The sequence below is a fragment of the Rhizomucor pusillus genome (genome assembly GCF_041956525.1).
Source record: "Rhizomucor pusillus strain CBS 183.67 unplaced genomic scaffold VTP01scaffold_1, whole genome shotgun sequence".
Taxonomy (NCBI): Eukaryota; Fungi; Mucoromycota; class Mucoromycetes; order Mucorales; family Lichtheimiaceae; genus Rhizomucor; species Rhizomucor pusillus.
Genome location: NW_027192143.1, coordinates 1,421,839 through 1,448,334, shown reverse-complemented (window position 1 = coordinate 1,448,334; position 26,496 = coordinate 1,421,839). Strand labels below are relative to the sequence as shown.

Here is a 26,496-nt window from a genome sequence, read left to right as displayed (position 1 = left end):
TGAACAGTTTATACATTTCTACATATACAAAAAAAATATGCCGGGCTCTAATGTTGCAATGCGAGTTGAACGAAATATTGATGCAGTCGGTTATCATGCGTCAACTCTGGGTGGAACGCAGTGGCAAACAAATGGCCCTGCTGCACAGCAATAATCGTCTCTGCATCCGTTTGTCCGACTTGTTTCTCCAAATGGGCCACAACCTTGACCTTGTCCGAGAGAATCTTTGTAATGACAGGCGCGCGGATAAAGATGGCGTGGAAAGGCTCGTCCCCCACAATTTCGGGCATATGAAGCATGGTATCAAAAGAATCCTTTTGCGTGCCAAACTGATTGCGATTCACACAGATATCAAGACCACCGAGAAGTTGCTGTCCTCCCTTCTTTGCACCAGTCGCTTCGTTTGCCAACATGATCATGCCTGCGCAAGTACCCCAAGTCGGCTTCGTCTTGACAAACTCTCGGAGAGGTTCCAAAAGGTTGCAGCGCTCGGCGATCAGCGCCATGGACGTCGATTCGCCTCCAGGAATGACAAGTGCATCGACACTTGCAAGCTGATCAGCAGTACGGACAGCAACAGCCTCGCTCACTTGGGGTATTTTTTGGAGCATATGGATATGCTCGAGGAAAGCGCCTTGAAGTGCTATGAACCGTACTTGCGATCAGTACACTCTTTCACTTCAAGTGACATTCTTTTACTTACCGAGTACACCTACTCGAATGGTCTTTTGTGTTTGATCGGTTACCATGCTGATTAACAAGTAAAAAGAAGGACAAAAGGTAAAACGATCGCCCTGAATGCAAGGGAATTACTCACATCAAGTCAAAATCGTCGAGAACTTTATTCTCAGATGCTCCAATCAAGTTTTGCTGTCATGTAAATGTTTCCACGGTCAATGTATGCAGAGAGATAAAAGGAAGAAGAGAAGAGGGGAAGAAGGAACGCGGAGGGAGAAGACGTAAAGGTAGATGATACTATTTCAGGTTGGTGGCCATCTTTTTCCAATCACTATCCGGTAATTGGTCTTTTCCGTTGCTGTAGTAATTCATCATACACTCAAGTTTCCACCGTCGCCAGATATCCTCAGACGGGAATCCCAATTGCTGCCACTCTGCTTGTTTCATCTGCTCTTCTTGTTCCTCCTCGTCTTCTAAGCGCTGCAAGAATTGGTCTCTGTATTCGTTGACAAGACCTGCAACGAATCCAGCCGCGTCTGTTGCTACTCGATCGTGCCGCTTCCTTGAATCCGTCCATCGTTCTAATTGCTCCTGTATGACTTGTTCGTCTGCTTCCTGCCCTGGCTCCAGCGTGCCCAGCGCAGCTTTTGTCTCGAGCTCCAATTTCTCGATATCCGGAATCAATTTCGTACGTAACAATACACTCAAGATGTTAGTCTCGTGCTCGGTGGTCGTGGGTATGTTGGGATGAAGCATAAGTTTCGGCAACGTCGCGTTGCTGCCCGTCTCTATATATCCGTAGAATTCTTCAGCGAGTGATGCAAACTTGGCTGTAAGCATATTGAACTTGTTTAAGAGATCTGGCCACGTAAATGGGTATTTCGGCTCCTTCAAGTACGCGATCTGTGTTGCAAATGTATCTTGTAGTGACCATAGCTTCCCACGTAGTAGCTCTAGCTCTTGCAGAGTATTAGGATCAAAACGCGACTGTGATCGTTGAATGTCCATGTGCAGAAATTAGGGAAAGTAAAGCGATTACAGCGGGGATGGGATTCCCAGCTCGCTGGAATGGCTTCAGTATGTACCCAAGTCTTTATTATTACATTTTTGAAATATCATCCTTTTTACAGTCTGTTAACATTGCCAAGATCTGTACATGCTTCCTGTACACGCTTGATCATTCCCTTTTCTGCTTCGCGGATCCACACACGAGGATCATAATACTTCTTGTTGGGAGCCTCCGGTCCCTTGGTAGGGTTACCGACCTGGGCTTGCAAATAATCCTTGTTAGCCTTGTAGTAATTATGCAGTCCGTCCCAGTATGCCCACTGGGTGTCTGTATCCACGTTCATCTTGACGACGCCGTTGCGAACAGCTTCGCGGATTTCTTCCTTGGTGGATCCGGAGCCACCATGGAACACGAAAAAGACAGGATGTCTCTTGTCAGTATTAAGCTTTTCTTTCACGTATGTCTGATGCTTCTGGAGCAACTCGGGGTGAAGCTTGACGTTGCCGGGAGCGTACGAACCATGTACGTTGCCGAATGCAGCTGCAATGGAAAAGTACTTGGAGATAGGCTGGAAGGCCTGGTAAATGTCCCAAATATCCTCAGGTTGCGAGAAAAGTGACGCGTTATCAACGTCTTCGTTGTTAACACCATCTTCTTCACCACCTGTAATGCCAATTTCCATCTCGAGCCACTGCTTCATGGGTGCCATGCGCTTCAGATAATCAACGCAGATACGAATGTTATCTTCTTTGCTCTCCTTGGAAAGATCAAGCATATGCGACGAGAACAAAGGCTCACCGTGGGCCTTAAAGTATTCTTCATCGGCTGCAAGCATACCATCCATCCATGGCAGGAGATCCTTGGCGCAGTGGTCTGTATGGAGAATTACGGGGATGCCGTATGCCTTCGCAACTGAGCGGACGTACTGCAAGGAGATTTGTAGATGAGTTTTCGTTCTACATTTTGCTTCCTATACTCTGCCCCCCCCCCCCACCCCACCCCCGGCAACTTACATGAGCACCTGCAACCGCACCGAGAACTGCTGCTTGTTGGTTGGCGTTGGAAAGACCCTTGCCTGCATAGAAAGAAGATCCACCGTTTGAAAACTGGATGATGATTGGAGATTTGATATCACGGGCGGCTTCGAGTACTGCATTCACCGTGCTGTAATTCACACAGTATCCAGTTAGTCTCACAAACAATATATCCAGAACGTTTGGCTGTAGTCGCTTGCCTTGTAGAAGTAACGTTAATGGAAGGGATAGCAAAGTCGTTGTCTTCGGCATATTGGAAGACGCGATAGACATCGTCGCCAGTAATAACTCCGGGAGGCACAATATCGAGAATACCCATATTTGACAATTCTCTTTCTTTATGAACAAGAATAAAGAAAAGAAGCCTACGTTGTGGTTTTTGTCTTCCTATCCTATTTAAAAGCTCTGTCTGTTTCTTCAAGGGTCTTTTCAGAGAACCCCTCACGTACGATTCTCCGATTATTACATGATTTCCTTCATGAACGCATCTGACGTTGGTTCGCGGCCCAAAAAGTCTTTCAAAAGGTCCATTCCGTCCCTGCAGTTCAATCGTCGTAAGCTTCGTGCAGACAAACGTTACAATATCTGAATGCTCAACTTACTTGCTGCTTCCAGGTTCCAGGATACATTTGCGGTACTCGTAACCTGCCTTTGGAGACAAGGTATCATCCTTAAACTTGCTGTAAAACATGTCGCTTGAGAACACCTTCGACCACATGTATCCATAGTAGCCTTTTTTGTATTTTAAACTGATCAGCTGATATTCACTTTGCGCGCAGCTTTGCTACAAACCTGCATCGTAACCGCCCATAAGATGTCTAACGGACAATGATTGTTAGACACTAATAAAGATCGTAACATTCAAGCACTTTGCTTACCCAAATGCAGCCTGGCCACAAGAGCCCTAGCCATGCTAATTAGAGATCAGGACGCACCGAGACTCAATCTAAAGCTTACCTCAGGTGCCTCGACGAGCGAAATCTTCTCTCTCAGCTCGTTGTAGACCTTGGTAGTGTCAAGATTTTCATCTAATTGATGTCATTAAATTTTTAACCCGTGCCAATATGCTTTTTTATACATACCTTCAGTGGTGTGGATTTCCATGTCAAAAATACCAAAGAAGAGCTGGCGCAGATTGAAGACACCTGCGTTGACCTTCTTAGTTTCTATGATACGTTCAATGGTCTCCTCGGGGATGGACTCGCCGGTTTCAAAGTGCTTCGAAAAGTATTTCAAGGACCTGACATCATAGCACCAGTTCTCTAACATCTGTGATGATCATTGCAGATACTGAGTTCCAAGATATATATTACGTAGAGTAGACAAGCGTTACCTGCGACGGAGCTTCGACGAAATCATTTTCGACGGAGGTGCCATGGAATCTTGCATACTTTGTACGACTGCATAGGTGATGCATGACGTGACCCTGAATCATTGTCAATTAGAGCGGTTACAAGCACCAGATTTTCGTTTACACTTACAAGCTCGTGGAATAACGTCTTCACTTCATCGTGCTTTAGCAACGATGGCTTATCCGCAGTCCTGGAATACGTTTCTTAAGTACTCGTCGTATTCATCAAAGGTTGATTTGGCCAGATTTTAATACTTACGGCTTGGTAAAGTTGGCGACCATGACAGCAATAGGTGCTACGCGAGAGCCATCGTCCTCCAGGTAAGATGGCTGGATGGAGAAGCATGCGGCGTGAGGGACTATTAAAGGATAAGCATTCTAAACATCAAGATATGTTTCCATCTAGAAAAATACTCACACTTGTTGTCACGCGGGTGAAGGTCAAGATACATGTAGCCCGAGAAACTCTGATCCTCGACAGCATCCCAGCATTCGTAGACTTGGACGTCAGGATGCCAAACGACAGCCTTCTCCTTGGAAACTTTGACAAACTTTAGTCCCAGCACAGTTTCGTAAATTTCGAGCATTTCTAATTAAAAAAGGATTCAGTAAACGGGATCAGCTAGTCGAACCTGATTAAAAAAAATTACGCACTGGTTACGGTGTTCTCCAAGCTAAAGTACTTTTTGATTTCTTCGGGGTAAAGTTGATACTTGGTCTCCAACAAGATATTTTCATAATAGCTGGTGTCCCAAGCATTGATTTTGCCATCGTATTCTTCACCGCGCTCGGCTGATTTGCTCACAATTAGCATATCTCTAGGCTCTTTAATGTATCATGGCATTACCCTTTTCTGCCTTTTTGAGCTCCTTCATGACTTCAATTTCCTTGAGTCCCAAATCGCGCATTTTCTCAACGAGATCGGTGAGGAACTAGAGAGGGTACAACGTTCAGATGATGTTCCATTGAAGGAATTATTTTTAACTATGTACCTTGCGGACAGCCTCGGATTTCTTTGCCATTTTGATCTCGAGCACGTAATCCATATGTGTTTCGTATCCCATGATCTATAATCACGATGCTCTTAGTGTTCCTTTTCCCAATCTTTGCATGCATATTCGTGCATACTTTAGCGCTCTTTCTGCGGATTTTGACAGCCTATGTTTACCGTTCCATGTCAGTTTACGTGGTCTGCTTTGCATACCGCATATATTCTTTACGAACCTCCTCAAGCAAAGGAATGTTTTCACGGTTGCGGGATTCAAAGGCAGTTGCGTAGGCTTTGCGGGTATCCTCACGCTTGCAGCGTTTCATCACTGTTCCTAGTTTGAGTATTCTCTACTGATGGCAGACTTTAAACTTGTTGATTCTTACCTGGAATGTAATCTATAGATGGAGAGTGAAAACGGCAGAAAGCTTAGTAAGTCGATAGAACTCTTATTATCTAATCTTGAGTTTTACCAGGATACCTATGTACATTCGGTAAATATAATTGACGAGTGCTAGGTAGTACCAAGTTTACTCACTTCATAGTAAGGACATATTTTTGGACTCCATCCTCTTCGACAGTTTTAAGGCCGCCTACATTGGATTGTAAGGGATAATTTTTCTGCATTTGATGTTTACAAGAAGACATCATTTACCCAAAAAGTCATCATCCATTCCTTCAAGTTGCTCCTACATGACAGCACGTTGGAATCTATTCAACCAAAGCAGTAATAAAAACCAAACCTTTGTAAATTTGATGGCTATTTGCGAGAGAAGTGAATTAGATGTTATGTACCCGATACGAAAAGCGAAATATATGTACTCACTGCTGCTTTCCTGATTGTAATTCTTGTTAAACTCGATACGAAGATCACTCAATCGGTTACGCAAAGCCTTGAGTTCCTGGCGTTTGTCTTCGGAAAGATGCAGGCCATTGCGTCGGAAAGCGCGTTCCATTCTGGAAAGCAAGCGCTCATCTTGAGGGTCGAGTGATTTGAGGTCGGCGTTCGTGTAGATATTGTGGATAACCGTGTACAAGTCATGGCGCATGCTCTGCTCAATGTTAAAGTCGCTGTATGCCTTTTCAGCTTCGAGCGATGCTTCACGCACGTCGGCGTCCGGCGAGAAATGGCTCAGAGAACCACAGAGATCGATTTTGCCTTTATTTCAAATCTCCATATTCAGAACGAATTTCCTTTTCCCTCCGGCTTTTTGTCTTACCTTCGTTTGCATTTTCGAAACGCGCAATACGCGGAATGACATTGGCAAAAGTCTGATCCTCGGGTTTCAGGGCAGCGATTTCATCGTTCAGGGCGCGTTCCTCAGCAATAATGGACTTTATAAGTTGTCTAATCTCCTCGCCCGAGAGATTAAAGTTAAGAACAGGTGGTGGCGCGACTTGAGTCATTGCGTGGGTAAAGGAAAACGAAAAGAAGTGCGAGTGGGCTCGGCGTTTTTGACCCGTGAGATTTGTATCACCACCGTCAGCGGGACGTCGGCATTGTGGCCGTTCTGGGCTGAATATATAACTTCCTAGTTGATCGAGTTTCATTGCCTATGCCTTTAGACATTTTATAAACACAGCAATAAAATTATATATAAGAATAAAACATAAGGCGAGAGTGTGTATACTGGCACAAAGAGGGTATAGCATACGAAGTTTCGGATATGGAACTAGATATATGCTTATGCATGTTGCCCTTCTTCGCGCGCACGTGCGATTATACTTTCGACTTCAGATCTTCTTTCAGCCATCTTGGATCGTTTCTGTTCCTGGTTGTAAAGATGACGGAACAACAACGTGCCGCCAACGGTGGATACGCCGAGTAAAAATGTAACGATGAACATGTAAATGTTTGAATAGTACATGATATCATCAACATCGTCCATAGAATACAGCAAGGTTAGACGCACCATGAACTCGCTAACTAGGCCGACGCCCCACAAGCCAGTCAAGATGCGGAAGTATAAGCGAAAAGTTCTCCAGTTGTCCCAGAACCAATCCCAATGTTCAGTGACTGTGTATGGCTGCAGCATGATGGTGCCTGACACCGCAATCCGTCGTCCTACATAGAACATAAAAGGTCGCAGGATATGCTGTTTCCATTTGAGAGGTATCAATGTCGCAAGCAGCATGCAGCCAGTGGCAAATGTCATTGCAGATTCGCGAAGGATATAAAGCTTGGCATCGCTGGAGCCGAGAGCCAGCATCGCCGATGCTGCAAAACTCAGGAATATGAGAAGACTCATCATATCCACCTTTCTGTCCCGTATAGCTTTAAACACAACTGTGAGCGCTGGCGGTGCACTTGCAAAAACAAGTGCTGGCAACGGTGACATGTAGAGACGTAGGACATAGTATAGCAGAATCGGCAACACAAGTTCTGTCATCATGTGCACTGTAATGTTCAGGAATGCTCGTGTTATCGAACGTCGATTGGGAACCGAGGTCTGCATGAAGGTCGGGGCGCGGCCTACAGAGCGGTAGCGCGGCACGCTGGAGCTTCCGCTGGCAGTGGTGTTTGTCGTGCCAGATAGCAAAGGTGTTGTAGAAGTTGGCGAGGTTGGCGTGGGTGGTTGTGACATGTCGTGACGAGAAAGAAAAAGATATACACAATTCAGGTACACAGGAAGAATCCCCGGTGAAAGATCAGCTGGAAAACTTTATTGCGCGGAAGAAGACTCTTCTGCATATTCATTCAAACGTTCTTTCAACTGCTGTTCAATGGATGGCTCTGCATTGTTAGTCGTCGACACAGGTGCCCCCTGGATAAAAGGAAAAGACGCATGAGAATAATACTGTTATCGAAATTACAAGTCCAATTTGATACTTGCTGCTACACTGCTAAATATCTGAGCTTTGATTTCGTCTGCAATCGAAGGTTTAGTGCAAAGTTGTCTTGCGCTGATACTCCATGCTTACCAAATTTTGCATCGCTGAGAGGGGAAAACCGGATCAAATTGTTATCAGGAAAATGATCAAACATGTAGGATTCTGTTATGGATAATTGTGCGCATTGCTGCGCAAGTTTGCCAAAGACGTTTGCATCTGTGCGATACCTGCAGGATATTACCATTAGGATTAGCAGCGGAGCAATGCGTTTGTTGTTCTACATACAGTCGATAGGCTTCCTTGTTATTGCAATGCTTATCCATTAATCCGTCCAAAACTACCCTTTTGAACATGTTCTTCAGGTAATGAAGAACATGGAATATATAGTCCTGGTATGGTCGCCAAGTAGGGAAGCGCTGTGATAATGAAACATTGCCCTGGACATCTACGAGCGGATGGAACATATCGGTCAAGAAGGTAACGGAAGGTGGGTTGTTTGGGTAACTTTCGGGTATCGTCATGCGAAATTTGAAGACTCCAGAGCGATAGTATCCTTTGTGAACGAATATAACGCCGTACCAAACTGCTCGTCGATGAGGTACTTAGTGCGCCGCTCTGCAGGTATCATCGCCTTGAACTCTCGGATGACTCACCGTTAATATTGTCGGACGACGGCATTACATATACGCCTAACGGACAATGGTTTGGGTTCTTTAGGTTGATACTGCGTGATAAAGTCCAGTTGGTGAATTCAATGCCTATCTAATATGTTCGTCTGTTCTCGCTTACAATTCTGTCATTAGCTCATAGCGCTTAAAGTATTCAGATGTGAGTCGAGGAGTTAATTTGTCTGATTCGCTGTCAGAGTCGTAGCCAGATGGCAATTGTCGAGAATTTTGTGTTGGTGAAGCGACTGGAGGAGGAGGTGAAGAGCGTCTGCCAAGTCGTCTTGTACGAGAGAACAAGGAACTCACGGCAGAGCGACCAGTACTAGACCAACTATTATCGTTCCGTTTAGGTGTTGGTGATGCACTTTGACTTGCTGATGAATAGCGACGCAACTTTCAAAGACAAGGTCAGGTTGAGCTTAGAGAAGAAAACAAGGAGTAGTTTATTGTTATTTGACATACACTGGCCATTGTCTCTGTATAGCAGTGAGGATAAGCAGGAAGAAGAAAAGAGGAGCAGCGCGGGTGAACAAATGTATGCCTAAATCAGAGCAAATGTTGAGGAATCGGCTTGATCGACATTCGCGCACGTTGCACCACGGATGATACGCGCTTAAGCAATGTTTCGTCTTCAGATGCTGTCGTCTAGCAAAATATGATATGACCATTGATATTTTGCTCATAGGACATCAATATTCAAAAGACAACACTTACGAATTTGACACCATCAACAACTGCTGTTGAGCCGTCAACGTTGACTGTCAAATTATGATCCTTGTCATCGAGCTTGACAATGCCGAATTGTGCCTCGAGGAAACGCGCCAAATCTTGAAACTCGCGCTCAATCTCTTCCTGGATCTCTTCGTGGCCTTGACCTGCTTTGCTGTAACCTTCCATGTCGGGATTTGGAACAAGCAAAGCGATGGTGAGAAAGAAATGGATAATGCCAATAGAAAAGAACAGAGTCGACGAGCATCGTAATTTGCATAGCTAGCTGAATATGCCGGACACTTTTCATAACACTACCATTTAGCTTGCAGCTACTATAAACTCGACATGTATTTACTCGATGCGGCCAAATTATTGCTCTTTGCTTGTCTAAAATAGCAGTAGACTGATCACAAAGAGGAGTAGCAGCCAAAAGTTCATTAAAAGTGCGAGTATTATTAAATCTCACACTTTTTTGCGAATCTTCCTTGTCGAATAGGGAAGAAGTGATATGTAATATCTCCAGGACGGCTTAAAGTTCGCAGGAAGGGAACCTCCGCACTCGTCGGACATGGACTAATTTTGTATCGCCTAAGCAGATATTGTCAGAATTCTCATGCTGGTGGGGAACGCTTTCTTCGATTCTTTATTCTTTTTTCCACAACATGAATACCAGCATCAAGGAGCTGTTTAGCGTCAAGGATAAGGTCGTGCTTGTTACCGGTGGCTCCCGTGGTATCGGTGAAATGATCGCAACAGTGTGTATATGCATATTCTGAATGCTTGCTTCCAAGACATAACACGCTAATTGCTTGCAGGGTTTCGTCGCAGCTGGTGCCAAGGTATACATTACCAGTCGCTCCGCAGACGCTTGCGAAAAGGTAAGGATTTCATGGATACTAGCAAATGAAAATAAGTAATATTCCTTATCATAACAATACGTGTATTGACAGGTTGCCAGGCAACTGTCTGCACAAGGTCCTGGTCAATGCTATGCTATCCCTGCTGATCTGCAGAAGCTTGAGGAGGTTCATCGACTTGTTGCTGAATTCTCGAAGCGCGAGAAACGTGAGTCGACTATTAGTTGGTTTTATCTTTCTATGGATGACTAATTTGCAATGCGTTGTATTACTCTTTGCAGATCTTGATGTTCTTGTCAACAATGCTGGTGCCAACTGGGCAGAATCCTTTGATACATATCCAGATGCTGCCTTCGAAAAGGTCATTAATCTCAATCTTAAGCGGGTTTTCACGCTGACTCAGGCGTGAGTGGCTTCTTTAATCTCAGGAAGAAAAGGTTCATTTATTGATCACAAAGAGCTACTCTAGTTGCTTTCCTCTTTTGACAGCCAAGGCAACTCGAGACAGACCTTCATCAGTCATCAACATTGGCTCTGTTGACGGTTTTCGGGTAAGTTTGTGTCGAGAAAGCATAGGAGGAAAATCATATTCAACGTTGCAAAATGTAGGCAGCTCCTCAAGAAACTTATGCATACACATCCGCTAAAGCTGGATTGCACCATTTAACACGCCACATGGCAGGCAAACTAGGTCATCGAAACGTCTTGTTCAATGCAGTTGCACCTGGAGCCTTCCAGTCAAAGATGATGCGAGCTACCTTGGAAAAATATGGTGACTCCATCCGGGCAAAAACGCCGTTGGGTAGAATTGGATCACCAGAAGATATCGCTGGCACCTGCATCTACCTGGCTTCTCGCGCCGCACATTACACAAATGGAGCCACTATTACGGTAGATGGAGGCGCATTGACTCATGGAAAAATGTAAAACGATTATATTAGACCTGATATGAATACTATGTACATGCGCCAGAAAATAACAAGCAAATATCTGTAATGTTCGTCGAGCCAATGGTGGCAATTGTTTGAAAATAATGTTGGTGAACGCAAAATGATCGAGGGAAAGTATTATACATGGATAGAGCGGGCTGATCGTTTAGGATTTCGCTGCTGTTTCTTCAGTGAACTCCATGATGCTTTCGTAGTAATGACACAACGCCAAGGGATGTGTTCTTTGTAAGTATTCCGTTGGAAATACCTTTCGTGTCTTATCGTCGAGCTCCACTACGGCGTACAGTACTCCGTCGCGTCTGTTTACACCCAGAACCTTTGCAATCGCCGGGATATCGTCTGTATCCGATCCGTTTCCACCATCTGAAGCATGATTCTCGTCGAACACAAGTCCAGTCTGCTGCTCTGCTGCTTCGAGTTCATGAGTGACAGAAACAGGTTGCGGTGTCGGTGATTTGCTCCAATGTTTATATTGCAACGGAGGAGAAGGCGAATGATCAGTATTTTCGGAAAGAGCAACAACAGCACTGTCATCATCATCGTCGATGTTGCTTTTGTTGTTGAGTTCATCATTGCTTTTAAACGAAGCTTCTGATGAAGAGGACATGATGTTTAATTCTGGAGATGATGGGGACGTCTTCGGCGGTTGCGAGAAATAAAGGCTGGATAACTCCGGATTGTAAGATAATGAAAATGATGAAGACGGCGATCCTGGAAGTGATTCTTGCTGATCACTCTGCGTATTTCGATCACTTTCACTCTTGCGAGAATACACGAGCGCACGAAGTCGATCCCTCTCTTCTAATCCTCCGTGCTGCGCCCAATACTCGTGTAGGAGCTCGTCCGCGTTCCTGGAATGTCTGAAGGTATTAGGCCCTCATGCTCTAGAAAACTTTCCTATCATTTATAGAAATCTTACATGTCATCTTCGTGTTCCCAAGATGTTTTCTTGTAAAATTTCCACTTGATATGGTAATAGAGTCCCTCTTTCTAAAGATCAAACCGAGATTAATCTGGTTGTGCAGGTTGCTCGTGCATTAGACGAGCTTACAAGATCGTCTGCCGATTCCGATTGAGTCTGAATAACGTGGTTGAGTATAGCTTCAACTTCGTAAACTCGTCCTTTCTTTTTTCGGGTCATGTTGAACGCGTGAACGCTACGCGTTCGAGCAAACAGGGAACACGGACAAATGCGCGATCAGAATTTGGCGTGTGTTGGGTGATGCAAAATCACTATAACCTGTGTAACCTTCCTCTTTGACCGCTAAAATCCACGTTTGGAAAGCGTTTCTCCTCTGTCATTGGCCCGAGGAGCCCTCAAATTCGAAAAAATCGCTGTGGAATCAATTTTTTCTGGAGGCTGTAGCGATTTGAGGAGTGGGTGCTGGGCCGGTTTTAGTTGGTGGAAAACTATACTTAATTAATTTATACACCTTCCACTTGCGTTGGATGGAGAGTGTATAAAACGAAATGGGCTACAAAATCAATGTTTACTTTGGAGTTTGGCAGGCAGAACAGACACCAATCTGAGGAACTCGACTCTAGAAATTTTTGCATATTCAGCATTGTATATGTACTATATCGGGACTTAGCCGATAAAGAGCCGTTAGGTAGACAAGGGGTAGAGTTATCAAAACAAATTCTTTGGATGGAAAACCTTCTAGGTTGCAACGAACGGTTGAATGTATAAATTCCTTTGGATGGAAACATGCTGTACTATATTGGAATGAACAGTGGGAGCGTATATACGAGGGTTTAGATTTTCAATCTGTGGTTTAAGAATTTGTATTCCGGAACTCTCCAGTATCTTTGCGCGAAGCGCATCGCGACGAATGAGCGCTCCAGCAGGTTCAAGAGATACAGAGGTGAAGGCTACTGTTATGGACTAAGCCGAAAATGCCGGGTGTGTGCGCGGCGACGCAGGAGCATTAACAGCAAATCAAGAGTGTATTCCCGCAAGCGCAGGTCAGAATAAACCGGGAATTCGACGGCGTCGTGCTTGCAGAAGCGAAGCGGATGCAAAACCGCAGAAGAATGGAGGTTAGGTTTCCATAATTTTTCTCTGCATGCGTATAAAAGCTTCGAAAGATGAACCAACTGGAGTTTTTTCTTTTGATATTCGCTTCGAGCATTTCGTCTCCAACTTAACGTTGTGCTTTCAGATTACTGCGGCAATGACGTTGCAACTTTTGTGGTGAAACCGATCACGTTTGACGTTCCAGCAGACTACGCGTCTGCAACAGTGCTGAAGAGTACATATCGCATGTCATACTGCGGTATATTATCATCGAGTGCTGTCAGTTAATATATAGATTACAAAGTAGATTGCATTCTCGATAACAGTGAGTAATTATCGAGATCATATTTTTGAGCAGATGCTCGTTTTGATAGCCGACTTTATATATCGTCCTATCTCACATCCGGATCGCTCTCGCCTACAATGCCTAATATTAAGACTACGGGTCTGGAACCCATACAAAGATGGCGAAGCAGTATGATACAGCGACAATTCAGACACCACAGACCCTGTTGTATGTATGCTTCCCTATCCCCAATATCCATATATCTTCAAAACCGCAAGTGATCAATAAGGTGTATCCAATGAAGTAGAGATATTACTGTATCCCCTTGCTGTTAATAGTAAATCTGGAATTTCGATGGAACCTGGAACTTCGATGGCCGGTGTAAAACCAAGGTTCACATAACTTAGAGTCTCGCTGGTGGATGCAAAACCAGGGTTGGGAGAGACAAGCGAGTCTGTTTCGGCGTAATGCACTATTCAAAGTATACTTTTAAACACCTACAAAATTGCCTTAAAGGTAAGCACGTTCCGTGGAAGCTCCTGGAGGAAGATCGAAAGCTCCAAATAGCGCTGTACTAATTGTACGATACAGAAAGATTCGTAGGCCTTACATGTTACTGAACCGGTTCACAAAAGATATTGTACTGCCAAACAACATTCGATGTTCCGTATGTAAGCATTGTCTCTGATAACAGAAAAGTTTTACTGGTTCATAGTAAGATATCATACTGTGAAACAACATTCGAAGTTCCCGGGATGTAAAGCATTGTCTCTGACAATAGAAAATTTCTTTGTTGAGCTGCAAATAAAGGGAGTAATCTCCCTACATTTCTTTTTTCTCTTTAGCTTTTACAGGAATAACGAAAAGAAATGATATGGTAAGCTAAAACGTCAAATCTTTTTAAGATTGCAAACGATTGACCACCGTTGATGTAGATTGAAGCATGTTTATATATAACTCTTGACCGAATTATGCATGCAGCTTCTCTGCTCTCTGGTGTCTTCCCCTAGGCTCTTCTCTTGGATGCTCTATACAAGTCACCGAAAGATATGGTTGCCTCCGAATTTTCCCAGTTGTCTACCGGAATCTTACCATATTCTATTGCGTGCGTGTCGCGTGACAGCTTGCAAGTGCATATCATTCTATCCAAGCATGTCTCTCTTATGTAGAAGCATCCCTCCGTCCCGGGCATGACGCTCAACTGCCCGTGGTGCCTGCTGGTGCCGCTTCCTTGCTTGCACTAGCAATAAAGCATCATCTTTCCAGAAGGCTCACGAAGCCGGAAATGAAGCTGTGTTGCTGCTGAGTTTGTAACTTGGGTATATATAAGCCGCGCGGCTGCGATGAAAATTTTTCTTCGCTTCTCTTTTTGCTTTGAGGTGAGTTTCAGCCTAATTTGGCTTTTGCTATTTTTGCAAAGTGATGAAACTGCCGCGAACATGTCTTACGCAGGAGTCACATGGAATACGGGTGCACTTTGGTGTACCTGGAACCCATTCCATGCCTGCCCACGGTGATAATCTGCGGAAGTCTGATTGCTCTTTCTTATAATTCTTTGTAATTCTGTCGCAACTGGACTGGAAACTCATCAAAATTTCCAACATCTATAGATCACGGTCAAGTAAACGTGTTGTTGAGTAGAACATGAATCATTATTGTACAGTTGAAAAACAATTAAAAATGTTAATACAATTATGAAATATTACATTTGGGTTTAGAGCTTGATGATTTCTACCCTAGTTCTTTCGGATACTTTGTTTTCAGCTCCCAGTGCTCCGTCGGCTTGTTTAGGCAAGGGATGGATGGTGAATTTGCTGTATGTGCCACCTGTTTGTCTCCGTGATAGACGACCAGGATTTACACAAAGAACTTGGTCCACACACTAGATCTTTACGTGTAAGTCTTGCTATTTCTGTAAAGATCGATACAAATTTACCTTTACGAAATGCTTTAGCTGGGAAGGTAGAACTAGTACGTCCGGTGTAACAGGAATTTGCAAGTCGGTTATGCGCGCAGAGTCGATGCAATCGTCAACGGCAGGTGGAAAGAGTGGATAGAAGCTGCCGTTTTACATTTCCGTGAGAAATTTCATCGGTTGATATCGTGGATATAAACTTTACCTGTGTTGTTGTAACAAGTAATTGGCAAGTCTCGAGAAGCGATCAGCCTGCCCTGCAGTCTTTGCGCATTCCTCTCTTCCTAATCGTAGCAGAATGTCGGAACTACTGATCGCAAAGACTACACCGTTGATATTGACCATTGCCGGATTGCTTAAAGTTTGTACTCCTCCCAGTCCCAGGGTATCTGTACGCATACTGGGTTGCGGAAACATTGTGTATTCTTGCGCTGCATCTTCTGGATGCGGCATTACCAATATAGTTGTTTCAGGGCAAGCGCTGGAGAGTTGTTGAAGGCGGCGGGACACTTGGGCTTGGAACACTTCCTCTGGCAGCAGCGAAACACTTCCATTTGCAATAATTGGATGTGATTCAGAAACAAAGGGGCCGAGCTATGCGCTTAAATCAATACGCTGGAGTATGACTCGATTGCAACGTGGAAGCATACCAAGACCAATACATCGGGTTTTTCTGAAAGGCACATGGATATCAGCTCGTCCAGCGGCTTGAATGTGAGATCTTCGTCCAAAGTGTAGGGACCAGCTGCTAAAATGATTTCAAGCGGCTGTCCCTGTACCTTTTCACCGTAGCTATGTTCATACAAGTCCTCTGGTTTCTGTACAATGGATGGAGGTAATGGCGGCAATAGAATTTCTTCGACGGTCAATTGCTTGCCAGTGTTGTTTACTCCCTTGATTCCTACAACCTTTGAATGCCATAAGTTGAGCAGCCATCTTGGATAGACAACTATTGTAATAAGGTTTTACCTGGCCGGGGAAAAGGGCATATTCCTGCACTTTGGATAAATCGAGCTTTACACGTTTGCCCATACCCAATTCACGGGACGCTTCAAGAACGGCGGACTTGTCGTTAAGTTTGCTTGCATCTGTCTCGTCCCATGCTATCCGACCGACCGTGTAGATTTTGCTCTAGCAACGGCGATATTTTACTATTTACAGACACCTTAGACTTAACGAAATATTGCAATCTTACTTGGTATGGACGTGCAGGGTTCGTAACTAACTCGGAAATTCCGTAATACTTTTCGATTTTTTCAGACATGTACTCGAGTAATTCGTTTTGGACTAACTATAGAATTAATGACATCTAGACATTGTCCAGGCATGTGAAAGCAACCCACCATCGCCTCTTTCTTTGATCTTTTCAAACATGTAGTAGAAATCTTTTGCCGGTTCTTGCACAAGATTGACTGATGCCCTCTTTTGACCCTTTGTAACAGGTCCTCGAGAAGCAAGATGAACATTGTACTGTTCCTCCAGTACATGTGTTGCTTTGCGATTAGTGAATTGCGCCGATGCTTGCGATCTTGCTCTGATAGTTAGGCAATGAATTGTATGCCATCTATCCGTGACTTACGCTTGTAAATCCATTGGTGCATCAGTTGAGATCCTCTGTGTAGATACCGACGTTGATTTGGCAGCCACGTCACCGGTCAGCTTGGACATGCTAATTGATCCAATTAGTATTTTATGTCTCGTTTTTCAGAGCAGCGACTCACAAGTCCTCGAGAGCGTCGGTCTGGCTGACGTCGTCCATATGACTCGTATAGTCTGACAAGTCCATTTTGACAGTGGCTCGAACGTTTGCTGATTTACGTTGTTTCTGATCTAGCTCTCGCTGTAGATTACTTTGCAGTTGCCGTATCAGTTCGACGGTAGGTGCCATGTGTTGCCGTTTAAGACTGAAAGAGAAAGCTTCCCATTTGAACTTTAGATCTTTGGGTTTTAGGTCATAGACTCGGCAGAGCGATGCCACTACCAAAGTCAGGACAGTCAGAATCCAAAGTACTTTGCAGCATATAATCGTTAATTACGTTGTTCAATCACTTCAGAGTTGTCTGCTGAAAGATTGAAAAGTTTTGCTATTTGTTCCTGCACCATTGTCGCGAACGCGTCCAAACGAAAACGAAACGCGGGTTCGCCGCGCGCTCCACGGATGGGAAGGGCAGTACCGATTCCGAGTCCGTCAAGCCACTTGGGATTTTCTCCACTGTCTACCGCCTTTTGCATAGCTATTGACATTAAAAGCGCATATTTGTATTAGGACTTTATTCATAGGTGCACGTCGATTTGACGATGCTATTAATGTTGATATTTGCCAAAGCCATATCATTAATTTGCTGAGATATCATTAACCACAAGAACGGTCGGTATCACATCATCCCGTCTTTTACAGCGACAAGGTACTGTATTAGCCAATGAACACAGGCGCTCACATGAGCTTTGCGTATGTTAAAGCCCAAAACTGCTGCAAAAGTTCAGTCGGGAGTGGATCTCTCTTAAAGTTATGGTTAGCGTCTTTCTGAGACCATTGACACTCCCTTGTTTCTACTTCCCTATTCTACTTTGTTCAATTGCAAATCCTTACATTCTTCAAGCTCCCGTGATGCCATATGGCATTGGAGCAGTCGATCATCATCTCATTCATGGTGTGCATTGTTTCCCAAGTCTTTTTCCGATGTCAATTGTTCCCGCGGAATAGTGGTCAACGTCGGACCTCATGATGAGTATCAAAAGAGTACATGGCTGCGAGATGTGAATCAGTGTACGGTTTCGTGCGTGTAACATACGCAATATGTAAATTTTGTCCACGCGAACTTGGTGTAGCCGTAGATGATACAGATCGAGCTTGGCGTCCCTGGTAATTAGGATAGCGCTCGAGAAACTTCTTCCTGGAATACTTCGCAAGCGAAAAAGAAAGGGAAAAAAGCTTGGCATGTTTTAAAAGGAACAGCTATCAGTAATTTTGATCAGATAATTATGCAAGAGAACGTTGTTGGTGCGTTGCAAATGTGGTAAAAGTTTCCATCTAGCTGTGTCATGTTCTGCAACCGCTCCTACGAAGGTTCATGTACTGTCATGCACCCGTATTTCCGTCAATACAGTGATTTGCAAATCCAATTTTGGGATGTGTCACTGCAAATTCATAGAGAGCAGTGTAAATTTTCAGTGATCAATTGAAACCTGTAAAGATGCGATGCAAATTCAACTTTTTTTTTGAACAGTTTCGCCTAAGTTGCCTAGTCAAAATGAAGGGAGCTACCGTAATTTTAATCAGGGTAGGATGAGATAAGAAGAGCTTTACACTGCTCTCTATGATTTTGCAGTGACACATCCCAAAACTGGATTTGGTCCTTCCAATCTTTACATTTTCAAACGCAAATCACTGTGATCACTAAAAGGGACCTTGGAGCGCACTTTGTACCACTCTGCTGTAAGAAAAAATAAGGTTGCCAAGCATTGAGTACCGGGATGTACCAAGTAAACTATTTTTACGGAAAATAAGTGTCAATTAAAGAGACATGTTTGGAATGGAATGGATACGGCGGGGAGCATAGAAATAACGGTGCAATGAGGAAACAATTATGTACAAATATCACTCGGTATCTTGCCAGTCGGGCCCAAGCCAGCCGAGCTTGCCAAAGTAATGCCAGAGAGTGCTTGTTTTGTTCACATCTATACGGCAGAGCTTCTGAGCATCTGATTTGCGAAACGGAACTTTGTCGTTGTGAAATTGTTTGGCCGCCAGGATTAGCGCTCGTTTGGATCGCAAAAACTGCTCCGGCGAGAGCCGCATCGTGGAAGCAACGTGTGCTTCCCCAGGATGCAAAAGATCAAAGTACTCTAAACCTTCAAGAGCCAAGGGACCTGAATTTGAGGTCCAATCTACGTGCCAATTTTCCTTGTTATCAAATATGCAAAGCTGAGGACACCAGTCCGGATAGTCTCGAAACGCTTCCTCGTCGGATACTGAGAGGTCGACATTCTTGTAGCAGCTCATTACTGCAGCGGTAGACTGTGCTTTCCTGCTAGTCAATGTCGCGCCGGCCTTGACTTTTTTGTAATTGGTGCCTGATGTGGAACCCAAAGAGCCACGTTGTCGTTTGCGAATTTTGTCTTTAGGCTTGGCAAGCGTAATATCTGATGGTTTCTTTTCACTGGGTGACTGTGCCGCTGCCGCTGCTGCTGCTTCTGCATGTTTTGCTTTCGGCTTTCGAGTCAGTACTCGGACAAAATCTTCCCAGTCAGCATCACTGATGGTATAGGAAGAATAGCAAGTACGGTGGGTATCGGGTTCAGGAGCGCGCTTTGGTATACTTTTTCGTCGGTGAGGCTGAGGGGAAGGGGATTTGCGGGGCACTGTCAATGCCTCCTGCGACCTTGTTGGGCTTGGTGTACGGTCTTGACAGTGGCTCGGGCCATTGGAGGAGGAAATCGTTGCTTGTGAAAGTGAAGACGGTGGTGGAGTACATGGCACAGAGACGGTCTTGCCCGAGAATGACCAATTAATTGGAACGATAAGTGCATTTGAATACTCTGAGCGCATCAATCGGTTATGTAAGGTAGCTGCTTCTTTGCGCCTCTGTCCAGATGGAAGCGTAGCAGGGTGATCCTCACTTATGATAACCCGCGGAGAATCCGGATAAGCAAGATCAGGGGCAGGACCCGCTTTGGGATGGATTATCATTGTTTAATGGAGAGGAAGAAGGTGGAAAGGAAAAAAAAGAATGCTGCAGAAAGTTTGGAATAGAAGCAGCGATAGGATAAAGAATAGTGCCATTTTTTATAGTCTCTTTTGTGACTGATCACACACATTGCCTTGGTCTCCCCGCCTTTTAGGTGCAGCTAATCCGTTGTAATTATTTTTAAACTGTCTCGCATCATTGCCAAGCGAAACACGTTGGCCAGAAATGTCAATAGGTCCATTTCATCGGAGAGACATTTAATCCTCTTGCTCTCCCTTGATTTTCTTTCGAACAGATAGGATCGTCGAGGACGTTCCAATTGGCCAATAGGGCGGGCGTCGATCAGCTAGAGGGTTCTGTTGCAGGTGTCACCAACGGAATACAAAAAAGCCCATTTAGTGCTCTTGGTAGAAACATCCTGGCTCCGATTCTCCTACCTGTGACATACCAATCCGGAGCTTATTTCTTCCACAGACTTTGGTACAACAGACACATTCTCGTGTGCAAGAAATCCCCGGGAGAGTAACTACCACTTCATTGATCCTTATCGAGCTATGGCAAGAATTTGGTTACCCAGGACCCCGGATCTTAAAATCGATGTGATAGAGCTACACTGCACCGTTTTTCCCATGACCCGCAGGCACTTTACCATCGTGAGACATCAATAAAGTGTTCCATTGCATCATTGCGGTAACCGTATTTGTGCAGGTTTCCTTTTGCGCTGATCCACCTGATAGAAGAATTGTAAGATACAAAATAGCGTTGTAGCCCGGCTTTAGACCACATGGTGCGCATCCACGCGACATTGAAACGGAGCAAGAGACTCAATTGCATCTGCAGCCGGAGCAAGTAACTGACAATCCAAACGAATGCAGAAACGTGGCAAAAAGGGAAGAAAAAATGTCGACTTGTCGGTGACGCGAAGCTCAACATCATCAGCCACATTAGCCTTTTCTCCATGTTCTTATTCATCTTTTATTTTTTCTCCTAGGTTTATGCAGTGCTAAAGCTAGGGTACATATGCGAAGGTAAACTCGTGATTTTCCAGTCTATCATGACGCACATCAGTTATTTTTTGTATTCTTCTACTTTTACATCTTGAGATGCCAAATATTTGGCAGTTGCGGAGTCCTGCTCCATCTGTTCGTGTTCCAATTCATATTGTCGCACTGCCTCCTTGGCCTTGTCGACGTCAATGAAGAGTAGAATGGCGGTGGCAACAACAAATAATCCGAGCACAAACGGCCACCCGGTCCAGATGTTACCGGTAGCCTGAGAAATGGCTCCCACCACGACGGGTCCGATCCATCTTTTTGTTCAGTCAGTAGGTTTCAACAAGCAGGTGCCACAAAACTGGTGGTAACTTACGAGGAGGCTTTGTTCACAACACCGAATAATCCAAAGAATAGATTTTCCTTGCCCTTGGGGATCAATTCAGCTAACATTGTCTGTTGCCAGGCCCATATCGGTGCAGTGAACAATCCCGACCAGACTGAAAACACCCACATCTCCCATGGAGTCTAAAGCATCGGGTAATTAGTGAAACAATTATATTACATCTTGCTATCCCTGTTTTGAAAATTTGAGTGTTACCTTGAGACCAAAGTTATCCATGCTAATGCCAAAGCATCCCCAGATAGGAACGATCGCAGTTGTGACAATGATTATGAGCAGATTCGTCTTGGTCTTGACCTTGAATTGTTTCTGTATCCACAAAAACAGTAGACATCCCATGATTGATGTAATCGCGGTAATGAGACCATATAAAGTAAGTAGCTGCGCTGAGAAACTGACGACCTCGCCTTGGATAATGGATGTCATTTGGTTAATCGTAGATATAGCGTCCGAGAACATGAAATATGACACGATATACATGAATGAGTATCTCAGCTTGCGGATTTCCCTATTTTTTGGAGTTGATTGAATGCATTCCACAATCCATATATGATATTTTGCTCACATACTTTAAAGCCATGATAATCGATTTCCATCCTATCGTAATGTGACTCTCGTTCTTTGGCAACGGTAGTCCTTGACGACCGCGCGGTTGGAGCAGAAAGTATGGAATGGCATTCACTGCCCAAAATGCACCGCAAACAACGGTTGATATAAAGTTGAATATCGGTGCATTGCCGAGCGTTGGGTCGGTGTCAGGTGGGAAATCGTATTTGCCAGCCCATGGAAGAAAGGATACCCCAGATAAGACACCTAACTGGGGCGTTATCAACTGAAAGCATACGAAATCACGGTTAACAACTTGCCAGATAGTATTAAGAATCCAATGTTGGAAAATGTCGTCGAAATAGCTGAAACATGGTTTCGCCAAAGCTCCACAACTTGGATAGCTTGCTCTTTGGGCAATGTTAGACGAGCTTTCCTCACGACAGGCAAGTTGTCACTGAGAATAATAGAAGGGATCATTAGGAGCCGTACCATTTTACATTTGTTGTTCGATTCTTTGTACCTTAGATTAGGGAAAGCGGCTGCAAAAAAGACGAGCGAGGTACCGTAGGATATTAACGCTACAATGAATATACCCATCATGGCCCCCCAGTGGGAACCATCGTCGTCAACAAGAGCAATCGGCACAATCTGAGAAGCACATCCTATCACGGTTGCAATAAGGAGAATGTGTCTATTCCAACGCCCATAATCTGCCAAGCTTCCAAATGTTGTAAACAGCAGGAACTGAATGGAAAAGGAAATTGCTTGGACATAGAGCATCATTGAAGATACCGGTATACCATTCTCGACGTTCATCCAGCGAACATTACATGGTTTCAAGGCGTTCTGAAGATCACATTTTGTTCCGTTGGATGGATCAAACCCTCCGCGATATGCCAGGATTTGCAGGATGGTCGGCATGTAACCAAAGATTGTGTAACCATTGTCCTACGTTTGTGAATTCTTTTGCGAAAAGGGAGCAAAGGACCCAATCTTACACCGTTGTAATATAGGTAGTAGCCCCAGAGTTCCCCTCTCGTCGCCGGTGGCTGTCGAGTTACTGCCTTGTAGGTTTCAGGACCATGTTCTTTTGATAATTGCTTCTCGTCATCATCAGCAGTATCGGTATTGAAAGGATTGGCAAATAGCCTTTTGCGCCACGACATTTGGAAACGAAAGAAAAGAAAAAGAAAAAGAAAAAACGCTGGGAGTTTTCATTTTCTCTTTATTGAAATAAAGGGGGTGTCCGTAACGGAGACTTGCTTTCGCCATTTTTGTGCATTTGTCTCTTTTTTTGTGCCTTTTGTCTATCTAAAAACTTGACAACAAAGCGTTGCAAACAACAGGTCTTGGATTGATCAGAACTGGTTTGAAGGGGAACCAATGGTGGTACTGTTTGGTGTGTTTAAAAGAAATACTGCTTTCTCTATTTCAGGCACGCGTCTGGCGACGGGGCTTTGCTGCATATCTGCCGGTAAATTCATCATGCATGAGTTTTTTCTAAATTATAGACAAGGAACAAGATCACGTATTACTCTGGGTATCCTAGCAATAGCACAGTTGTACGTTCAGTCTGACTTGAAGTATTTTTAGCTGGATAGACCAGCGAGTGTGGCATTCAGTTTAAGGCTATCACAATGAATGAAGGATCCACAAGCGCGTGACAATGTACATGTAGATAGCTCTGATTTTTTTCTTTTGCAGTGTAACACTGTAATCTCCTTGGGTTATCAAAGACTACAGATCAGGAATGCTTTAACTATCACCAACGTCACTTGTACTGCTCACGCACATAAACCTATCTCGGATAGTAGATATGTCGACTTTCAAAATATCAACAAGCAGTAATCTACGCGGATCAGTATCCAGTCTTTGACGCATCACAATCGTACATCTTCTATCCCATCTTTGCAAGTCGAAAGATTTAGTACCATCACTAGTCTGCACAACTTCCTTTTCATCAACGTGAATTTTAAGCAGATGAGAAAAATTAAACGATGTACTATTTGAAAATATACGAGCAAGCCATGTGAAAATGTTGCTGATACGTTAGTTCAAGCAAACAAATTGCTTTAGCATAATTGGTCTGCTCTACCGGCTAATCAGGAAAATTAAAAAATACAAAGGGATAGATGAATGAAAGGCCCCATCCCCCTACCACACAGAAAGAAGTGCAAGGTATAAGAATCTCCGTTGGCGACTCAGTGCTACGGGTATCATTTCTAGGGTTCGCAAAATGTGCAAAATCAACAAGTAGGTCCGTTGGTATCTTTTGCAGCTGAGAGTTCAAGCAGGAACAAATCGTCCGTGAGAAGCGAGAAGGATGCAGATAAGAATGATGTACAGTACTACGCTGTAACGTACTTGGAAGAAGTTATGAATAGCGAGTGCCATTGTCACGCTGCGGCCGGGAGGCTCAGGATTTAACGCTGATAATCTGGTTTAATTTAATTTATCGCTGGTGGGAATAATAATGAAAGAAGTTCAATTGCGTGCAAGATATACTGATTTGTACCATTGCTAAGCCGTAAATGCCCAATACGATTAGTACAGCTGCCGATTACTCCGTAGATTGGCTCCGATTAATCAATATATTGTTCTATAGGGAACAGCGGCACAGAACTGGAGATAGCTGAAGTTCTTTCGCGTTACGCATTTGCGGCGCTCTTGATTTGATCCTTTTGTATTATGTAAAATTCATGCCTGATGGAAGTTTTAAGACGATTGACATGACATAAATGGTCTCCCTGAGCGGTGGAGAAATCGTAAAAGACAAAAAGATGGGATGATGTACTGTTTCCGAAATTAGCATGACAGATCATCGTCCAATGTTGGCAAGTCGGTATCGCAGACAGCAACATTAAAACGGCTCTCAAACCGCCTTGGACGATCGCACAGTTTCGGTAAACTATATCATGTTTTGGAGTGGCAAGCAGTTTACATTCAAGAACATTCCGGACCTTTCAGGAAAAATCGCCATCATCACCGGTAGCAACACTGGTGTAAGTGCCAAACTTTAAAGTGTTGCATTTTAATGATGATTTCGCTAAAAGCTCTTTATTGCCACAGATAGGTAGAGTGTGCGCCTTGGAGATGGCGCGCGAAAACTGTCAGGTGTAAGTATGAAACCAGGTCATCAAGGCGCTGTACACCCATACCTTTTTTGTATAACAGCATTGTTGCAGCGCGCAATGCAGAAAAGGCAAATGCAGTTGTGAATGAAATCAAACAAGAAACCGGCAACGATAAAGTGGAATATATACATCTTGACCTTTTGTCTTTGGCATCAGTCAAAAAGTTTGCCGATGAGTTCAAAGTTCGACACGAGCACTTGCATATTCTCATGAACAACGCTGGCGTTATGAATGCACCTTATTCCTTGTCCAAAGACGGTGAGTTTGAGCCCTACGATCCAAAACTGACAAGTATTTACTTTGCAACGCTCATGTATCGAGTTCCAATTCGCCACCAATCATGTATCTCACTATTATCTGACGCAGCTTCTTCTTCCGTTACTGGAAAAGAGCACTCCTAAGCCGTATCATCAACGTGAGCTCTTTTTTGGGCATCATGGTGCAAGGTTCTATGGAGGTTTGTAACTAGACAGGATCAATGACGAGCAGAGCAACAGCGGTGCTGGCCATTACGTCAAGTCAAAAGCAGCCAACATTCTCTTTACACGTGAGCTTGCAAAGCGCTTGAAAAACAAGGGAATTGCGTATGCATCCAACGACTGATCATTCCCACTACAAGATATATTGATATCCAAGTTCATGTTTAGATTTATGTCAATTGCAACCACCCGGGTGTCGTAGCCAGCGACCTTTACCGTCACTATAGCCCAGCTTTAGATTTTTTCCTGTTTACATTGGGCAAAAAACTGATATACATCACAAACGAAGAAGGTGCACTTTCTCAACTATACATTGCAACTAGCCCTGAAATCGAGGAGAAGAAACTCACTGGTGAATACTTTGCTCGTTTCGGAAAACTTTCCAAGAGCGACTCTTATACCCGGTCTGACAAGAACGCTGCCGAACTCTGGGAATGGACCGAGAATGTTTTGAAGGAAAAGGCTCCTGGCTACGAAGGCGCCCCGATCTAAGAGCAAGGCACGCTTGCAAACACTCGTAGCAACAATTATACACATGCAAATCACACACTAGAACATTTTATAGTAGCTCTGAGACGATACTAATCCAGTAGACTATGTATCGTAATAATAAGTACAATGTCCCTTGAAAACATTTTCTAGCATCATCAACATATACACTGGACATCATCAAATGCTGCTTGTTATTTGTGTATTCATGTCTGCAGCTCGTCAGAAAGAAAGATAGAAAAAGAATATTGCTGCAAATCATATGAGAAATGATACCTGTTCTCCTAATGTTAACCAAGACAATATAGTAGTACAAGTTGGAGCGGGAGAGAGGTGGATAGCAATATTTAATTCATAGATATCATGTTTAGCAATGGTTGTGGTGCCTGAAAGGAGAAAGGAAAATGTAAATGAGCATCGGTCATCTCAGATGATTCTGAATAGAAAGATTATTCTTGAGAGAAAC

The 26,496-nt window shown here is 44.0% G+C and overlaps 14 protein-coding genes across 14 annotated transcripts; 2 read left to right on the top strand and 12 right to left on the bottom strand.

Annotated features, from left to right (window-relative positions):
* Positions 1 to 47: 47 nt before the first annotated feature.
* On the bottom strand, positions 48 to 749 carry VTP01DRAFT_636 (uncharacterized protein; the record flags this gene model as incomplete). Its single annotated transcript, XM_069385252.1, has 2 exons — positions 48 to 643; positions 704 to 749. 2 exons carry the CDS (start codon positions 747 to 749, stop codon positions 48 to 50), a joined length of 642 nt encoding a protein of 213 aa, XP_069245056.1.
* Positions 750 to 975: 226 nt separating this feature from the next.
* On the bottom strand, positions 976 to 1,686 carry VTP01DRAFT_635 (uncharacterized protein; the record flags this gene model as incomplete). The annotated part of the gene is made up of 1 exon (XM_069385241.1): positions 976 to 1,686. One exon carries the CDS (start codon positions 1,684 to 1,686, stop codon positions 976 to 978), a length of 711 nt encoding a protein of 236 aa, XP_069245055.1.
* Positions 1,687 to 1,802: 116 nt separating this feature from the next.
* Positions 1,803 to 3,040, bottom strand: VTP01DRAFT_634 (uncharacterized protein; the record flags this gene model as incomplete). Its single annotated transcript, XM_069385230.1, has 3 exons — positions 1,803 to 2,612; positions 2,701 to 2,851; positions 2,922 to 3,040. The coding sequence occupies 3 exons, from the start codon at positions 3,038 to 3,040 to the stop codon at positions 1,803 to 1,805; spliced, it is 1,080 nt and encodes a 359-aa protein (XP_069245054.1).
* Positions 3,041 to 3,183: 143 nt separating this feature from the next.
* VTP01DRAFT_633 (uncharacterized protein) lies at positions 3,184 to 6,467 on the bottom strand (the record flags this gene model as incomplete). Its single annotated transcript, XM_069385219.1, has 22 exons — positions 3,184 to 3,259; positions 3,324 to 3,453; positions 3,514 to 3,539; positions 3,600 to 3,625; positions 3,679 to 3,749; positions 3,804 to 3,990; positions 4,055 to 4,147; positions 4,203 to 4,263; positions 4,332 to 4,431; positions 4,491 to 4,661; positions 4,727 to 4,864; positions 4,920 to 5,004; positions 5,065 to 5,139; positions 5,201 to 5,230; positions 5,297 to 5,388; positions 5,447 to 5,458; positions 5,534 to 5,541; positions 5,599 to 5,653; positions 5,716 to 5,749; positions 5,804 to 5,820; positions 5,887 to 6,219; positions 6,281 to 6,467. 22 exons carry the CDS (start codon positions 6,465 to 6,467, stop codon positions 3,184 to 3,186), a joined length of 2,007 nt encoding a protein of 668 aa, XP_069245053.1.
* A 278-nt stretch (positions 6,468 to 6,745) lies between these two features.
* VTP01DRAFT_632 (uncharacterized protein) lies at positions 6,746 to 7,645 on the bottom strand (the record flags this gene model as incomplete). Its single annotated transcript, XM_069385208.1, has 1 exon — positions 6,746 to 7,645. The coding sequence occupies one exon, from the start codon at positions 7,643 to 7,645 to the stop codon at positions 6,746 to 6,748; it is 900 nt and encodes a 299-aa protein (XP_069245052.1).
* A 78-nt stretch (positions 7,646 to 7,723) lies between these two features.
* Positions 7,724 to 9,031, bottom strand: VTP01DRAFT_631 (uncharacterized protein; the record flags this gene model as incomplete). Its single annotated transcript, XM_069385197.1, has 7 exons — positions 7,724 to 7,825; positions 7,895 to 7,929; positions 7,983 to 8,119; positions 8,178 to 8,475; positions 8,546 to 8,616; positions 8,682 to 8,953; positions 9,023 to 9,031. 7 exons carry the CDS (start codon positions 9,029 to 9,031, stop codon positions 7,724 to 7,726), a joined length of 924 nt encoding a protein of 307 aa, XP_069245051.1.
* Positions 9,032 to 9,106: 75 nt separating this feature from the next.
* On the bottom strand, positions 9,107 to 9,457 carry VTP01DRAFT_630 (uncharacterized protein; the record flags this gene model as incomplete). The annotated part of the gene is made up of 2 exons (XM_069385186.1): positions 9,107 to 9,205; positions 9,275 to 9,457. The coding sequence occupies 2 exons, from the start codon at positions 9,455 to 9,457 to the stop codon at positions 9,107 to 9,109; spliced, it is 282 nt and encodes a 93-aa protein (XP_069245050.1).
* A 476-nt stretch (positions 9,458 to 9,933) lies between these two features.
* On the top strand, positions 9,934 to 11,055 carry VTP01DRAFT_629 (uncharacterized protein; the record flags this gene model as incomplete). The annotated part of the gene is made up of 6 exons (XM_069385174.1): positions 9,934 to 10,026; positions 10,087 to 10,149; positions 10,222 to 10,336; positions 10,410 to 10,533; positions 10,598 to 10,679; positions 10,738 to 11,055. The coding sequence occupies 6 exons, from the start codon at positions 9,934 to 9,936 to the stop codon at positions 11,053 to 11,055; spliced, it is 795 nt and encodes a 264-aa protein (XP_069245049.1).
* Positions 11,056 to 11,223: 168 nt separating this feature from the next.
* Positions 11,224 to 12,219, bottom strand: VTP01DRAFT_628 (uncharacterized protein; the record flags this gene model as incomplete). The annotated part of the gene is made up of 3 exons (XM_069385163.1): positions 11,224 to 11,929; positions 11,998 to 12,068; positions 12,130 to 12,219. The coding sequence occupies 3 exons, from the start codon at positions 12,217 to 12,219 to the stop codon at positions 11,224 to 11,226; spliced, it is 867 nt and encodes a 288-aa protein (XP_069245048.1).
* Positions 12,220 to 13,662: 1,443 nt separating this feature from the next.
* VTP01DRAFT_627 (uncharacterized protein) lies at positions 13,663 to 14,522 on the bottom strand (the record flags this gene model as incomplete). Its single annotated transcript, XM_069385152.1, has 2 exons — positions 13,663 to 13,853; positions 14,474 to 14,522. The coding sequence occupies 2 exons, from the start codon at positions 14,520 to 14,522 to the stop codon at positions 13,663 to 13,665; spliced, it is 240 nt and encodes a 79-aa protein (XP_069245047.1).
* A 573-nt stretch (positions 14,523 to 15,095) lies between these two features.
* VTP01DRAFT_626 (uncharacterized protein) lies at positions 15,096 to 17,540 on the bottom strand (the record flags this gene model as incomplete). The annotated part of the gene is made up of 10 exons (XM_069385141.1): positions 15,096 to 15,263; positions 15,318 to 15,441; positions 15,502 to 15,890; positions 15,947 to 16,204; positions 16,266 to 16,427; positions 16,492 to 16,583; positions 16,640 to 16,824; positions 16,876 to 16,965; positions 17,018 to 17,273; positions 17,333 to 17,540. The coding sequence occupies 10 exons, from the start codon at positions 17,538 to 17,540 to the stop codon at positions 15,096 to 15,098; spliced, it is 1,932 nt and encodes a 643-aa protein (XP_069245046.1).
* Positions 17,541 to 18,894: 1,354 nt separating this feature from the next.
* VTP01DRAFT_625 (uncharacterized protein) lies at positions 18,895 to 19,986 on the bottom strand (the record flags this gene model as incomplete). The annotated part of the gene is made up of 1 exon (XM_069385130.1): positions 18,895 to 19,986. One exon carries the CDS (start codon positions 19,984 to 19,986, stop codon positions 18,895 to 18,897), a length of 1,092 nt encoding a protein of 363 aa, XP_069245045.1.
* Positions 19,987 to 21,052: 1,066 nt separating this feature from the next.
* Positions 21,053 to 23,094, bottom strand: VTP01DRAFT_624 (uncharacterized protein; the record flags this gene model as incomplete). Its single annotated transcript, XM_069385119.1, has 7 exons — positions 21,053 to 21,293; positions 21,353 to 21,504; positions 21,578 to 21,887; positions 21,949 to 22,192; positions 22,246 to 22,382; positions 22,449 to 22,876; positions 22,927 to 23,094. The coding sequence occupies 7 exons, from the start codon at positions 23,092 to 23,094 to the stop codon at positions 21,053 to 21,055; spliced, it is 1,680 nt and encodes a 559-aa protein (XP_069245044.1).
* Positions 23,095 to 24,843: 1,749 nt separating this feature from the next.
* Positions 24,844 to 26,033, top strand: VTP01DRAFT_623 (uncharacterized protein; the record flags this gene model as incomplete). Its single annotated transcript, XM_069385108.1, has 5 exons — positions 24,844 to 24,930; positions 24,998 to 25,044; positions 25,103 to 25,375; positions 25,536 to 25,644; positions 25,710 to 26,033. 5 exons carry the CDS (start codon positions 24,844 to 24,846, stop codon positions 26,031 to 26,033), a joined length of 840 nt encoding a protein of 279 aa, XP_069245043.1.
* Between the last annotated feature and the right edge of the window lie 463 nt (positions 26,034 to 26,496).